Source organism: Monoraphidium neglectum (genome assembly GCF_000611645.1).
Source record: "Monoraphidium neglectum strain SAG 48.87 unplaced genomic scaffold scaffold00113, whole genome shotgun sequence".
Taxonomy (NCBI): domain Eukaryota; kingdom Viridiplantae; phylum Chlorophyta; class Chlorophyceae; order Sphaeropleales; family Selenastraceae; genus Monoraphidium; species Monoraphidium neglectum.
In genome coordinates, this window is record NW_014013515.1 from 27,983 (window position 1) to 31,383 (window position 3,401).

The 3,401-nt window shown below is 69.2% G+C and overlaps 2 protein-coding genes across 2 annotated transcripts in view; both read right to left on the minus strand.

Annotated features, from left to right (window-relative positions):
• The window catches only part of MNEG_1183 (diacylglycerol acyltransferase), a gene marked incomplete at both ends in the record, with an annotated part of 8,457 nt that extends 6,028 nt beyond the window's left edge, over nucleotides 1-2,429 (minus strand). Inside the window, 5 exons of the mRNA XM_014050338.1 lie at nucleotides 117-172; nucleotides 896-1,212; nucleotides 1,423-1,513; nucleotides 1,898-2,092; nucleotides 2,322-2,429. Of these exons, the coding sequence (XP_013905792.1) occupies nucleotides 117-172; nucleotides 896-1,212; nucleotides 1,423-1,513; nucleotides 1,898-2,092; nucleotides 2,322-2,429 (767 nt within the window). The remainder of the gene's footprint in view (nucleotides 1-116; nucleotides 173-895; nucleotides 1,213-1,422; nucleotides 1,514-1,897; nucleotides 2,093-2,321) is intronic.
• A 498-nt stretch (nucleotides 2,430-2,927) lies between these two features.
• On the minus strand, nucleotides 2,928-3,248 carry MNEG_1184 (hypothetical protein; the record flags this gene model as incomplete). Its single annotated transcript, XM_014050339.1, has 1 exon — nucleotides 2,928-3,248. The coding sequence occupies one exon, from the start codon at nucleotides 3,246-3,248 to the stop codon at nucleotides 2,928-2,930; it is 321 nt and encodes a 106-aa protein (XP_013905793.1).
• Nucleotides 3,249-3,401: the final 153 nt, after the last annotated feature.

The window sequence follows — 3,401 nt, forward strand, 5'->3', positions numbered from 1 at the left end:
GGGGGGGGGGGGGGTACGCGATGCGGCGCGGGGTCCTTGTGCAGCGCCGGGGCGGCCCTGAAGCGAGAAGGGCTGCCGGCAAGGCCGGCCGCCGTTGTACGCCTCTGTGCGCCCACCTGATGTGCGTGGTGGCGAGGACGACGAGTCCCAGCGTCACCAGCCCGCTGTGCGCCTGGCTGTACGTAGAGGGGTGAGTCAGCAGGCTGTCGTGGTATGCCGTGTGGACCACAGTGCTGCCAAACATCACGCGCCGTGCGCCCCGCACGGACCGCTGGCGCGGCGGAGTCCCGTGCGCCGACGTGCGCTCGGCCGCCAGAGCCGCTTCGGACGACTCTGGGGGGGCCGGCGCGGCTGACGGGGGCGGCGTGGGGCGGGACGGGGCGCCCGCTGCGGACGCTAGTGCTGCGACGGCGACAGCGGCAGCATTGCCCTCTGCCGACCAGCGGACGCTGGAAGCTGACTTTGACCGACCCATGCTCCTCCGCTGCTGCTGCTGGGGCTGGTGCTGCTCTTGATGCTGCTCCCGCTGCTGCTGTTCAATCTGCAGGGGAGTCAGCGGGTCAACGAACGCCGCAAAGTCGTCTTTGCTCCGCTGCCGCAGCCACCTAACACTCGGCATCCGCGCCACCGCCAGCCCCGCCCCGACGCGCCGCGGCGGCGCCTGTGCCTGCGGCGGAGACGGCTGCGGCGCCCGCCCCCGCGGCGGCGAGCGGCCCGGCGCGGCGGGCACGCCGCCAGCCTGCCGCCGCTCGCGAGGTGGGCTCTCGTCCCCGCTGTCCGCGGCGGCGCAAGCTGCACGCTCGTCCATCAACGGTGGCAGCGCCAGCGACGAAAGCTGCCGCAGCAGCCCGCGCCTCTCCGCCGCCGCAGAATCCGCAAGCACCGCCTTTGCCACCGCCGCCGCGGCCGCGTCGGCGGCGGCGCCCAGCAATGGCGCACTGTTCGTCCTGGCCCCGCCCAGCGAGAAGCTGCCGCCTGCCCCGCCGCCTGCCCCGCTTCCGCCGCGGCTGCTGCCCCGGCCGAGGCCGGCGGACGGCCACACGACCTTCAGGCCGGCGCGGCCAAAGGCGTCGGACCACTGCATGAGCGCGGCCGCTGAGTCAGCGGCCACGAGCAGCAGCTCGTTGCGGCCGCTGATGCTGACTGAGCCCCAGGAGTTGACAGAGGGCAGCGGCAGGCCGAGGCCGCCGCCGCCGCCGCCGCCGTCGCCGCCTGTGGGGCGACGGCACGGCGACCGGCATTCCAGGGGGTGGGTGAGGTGCAGTGACGGGCGGCGAAGGGACGCGGGGCAGAACAATGTGCAGCGCCTGCCGCGCCGTGGCGGCCGCTGCTGACGGCCTGTACAAAAAGGCAAGGTCCTCCCCACACACCAGGGGTTCCACGGCCTGACAGGCTGCCGCCCCCAACCCCCCACCAACCGACCTGCGTGCGCCTGCGAAGTCGCGGCGCGCTCCACGATGCGCATGCACCAGGGGCGCTCCACCCCAGGCGGCTCAACTTCCACCAGGCAATCCTGGGGGAGGGTGGTGGTGGCACACATGTGTGCACGTGCGCGCGTGTGTGTAGTGGGGATCCGAGTGTGTGAATGGGAGGGGTCTAGGGTGGCAGTCTGCTTTGGTGAAGAGGGCTGGCTTGAGTGGGTGGAACAGTGCGGCCAACCTTCAGGGGTGCAAGCTGCCAGGGAGGTCCTTACAAAGCATGAGCCTGCGGGCGCACCACACCGCACCTTAGCATGCGCGCGCGCGCACGCACACACACACACACACACACACACACACACACACACACACACACACACGATGGGGTGCACCACGCGCCCACCACGAACGCGCGATAGCCCAACCCACGCGCCCCGCGCCGCAGCGGCCGCACGGGCAACGCGGCGTTTGCGACGCACCGCAATGTATAGAAGCGCCCCCGGCTCCCGCGCCTCGTCCCTATCCGAGTCGTAGATTTTCAGCAGGCCGCCGCTGCCCAGCACAAACCACTGCATCTCCCAGTCGGCTTTCAGTAGCCCGATGGACTCGTCCTCTGTTTGGTGCTGGTGCAGGTAGCCGCGGAACAAGACGGCGCTGCGCATGGCGCGCATGAGCTGCATGCGAGGGGCGGGGCGGGGCGGCGGGGGGAACGTCGCATGGGGGTGGCCGCTTTGACGGCGTTGGCTGCAAAGTGTGTCCGCTGGGCCTGGGGCTGCCCGCATGGGCGCGTGGCGCGTGGCTTGGCATGCAACGTGGCAGATGTCGCACCCAGGGTGTACTGTGGCCAAACGAGGGGCCGTTTCAGTGGAAGGCTGCGCCCATGGGCGCCCAAGGGACACCCACCGCGTCCTGCAGCCGGTCCCTCTCCCGTTTCAGGCTCTCAACCTCCGTCCGGAGCGAGGGGACGGGCTCCAACACCCCACCGCCGCCGCCGCCGCCGGCGTCCGCCATCGTTGGCTGGAGATCACCTAGCAGGCCGTCTGCAGCTGGGTTTGGCTGCTGCGGGCGCCGGGCGGTGGCGCGCGAGATGCTCGCGGCCGCGGTGCTTGCGCACCCTGGTCGTGCGGGACGAAAGTGACCCGCTGGCCTTGTGCGAGGCCGAACTACAGCACGCGGTGCGCGCAGCAAAAGCTGTCTCGATTCCTCTCACGTCATACAACAATGTGCTTTGGTTTGGGCTCTGAGGCTAGCAGCGCGAAAGATCTGACTTCTGACGAGGGTGAGGTTTTCGTGCTATCAGCAGGTTTGATCCGTGCCGTGATCATCTTTGAAATCAGGCAGCGCGGCCTGGCTGTGCATCAAACCCTGCTAACTGCTGTGTCACCGGGCAGGCAAGTGAGCAAGCGGGTGTCGCACACCAGTCCATGCAACAACTGATGGGCTTTGCCACAACTGTGATTCTAGCACCAGCAAACTCCAACAAACCAAGACAGCATCCAACAAGCGCAGTTACACCTCGGCAATTGGGGCGACAGCGGCCGAGAGCAGGTTGTGACCCCCTGCAATGCGCTGCGCGAAGAGGTCTGCGCCGCACACCCCGAGATCCGCGCTGGGCCCGCCGCCGCCGCCGCGATGTCCCAGACACATAACAACGGCCGCGTGGCACAAGTCCCCCTCGAACGTCCGAACCGTCAGCACCGCGGCTGCAGACGCGTCCTCGTAGCTTCCCGCCAGGTCCCTCGGCCTGTCCAGATTAGAACTTCCGTCGCTAGGGGCAGCTGGCGCACTACTGGCTGTGACGAGGAACGAATCTGATTGCCCTGGTGCCATAATTACTTCCAAATCCGGCCGCGGCGTGGCGGTCCATATGCCGGTCACAGTGGCTGACCAACTACCGCGGCGGATGAGGCCGCCGTCTCCCGCACGCCGCGGCCGCACGCCTGCTAACGTCACCCGCCAGGTGGCTGGGTGTGACGCCGGCGG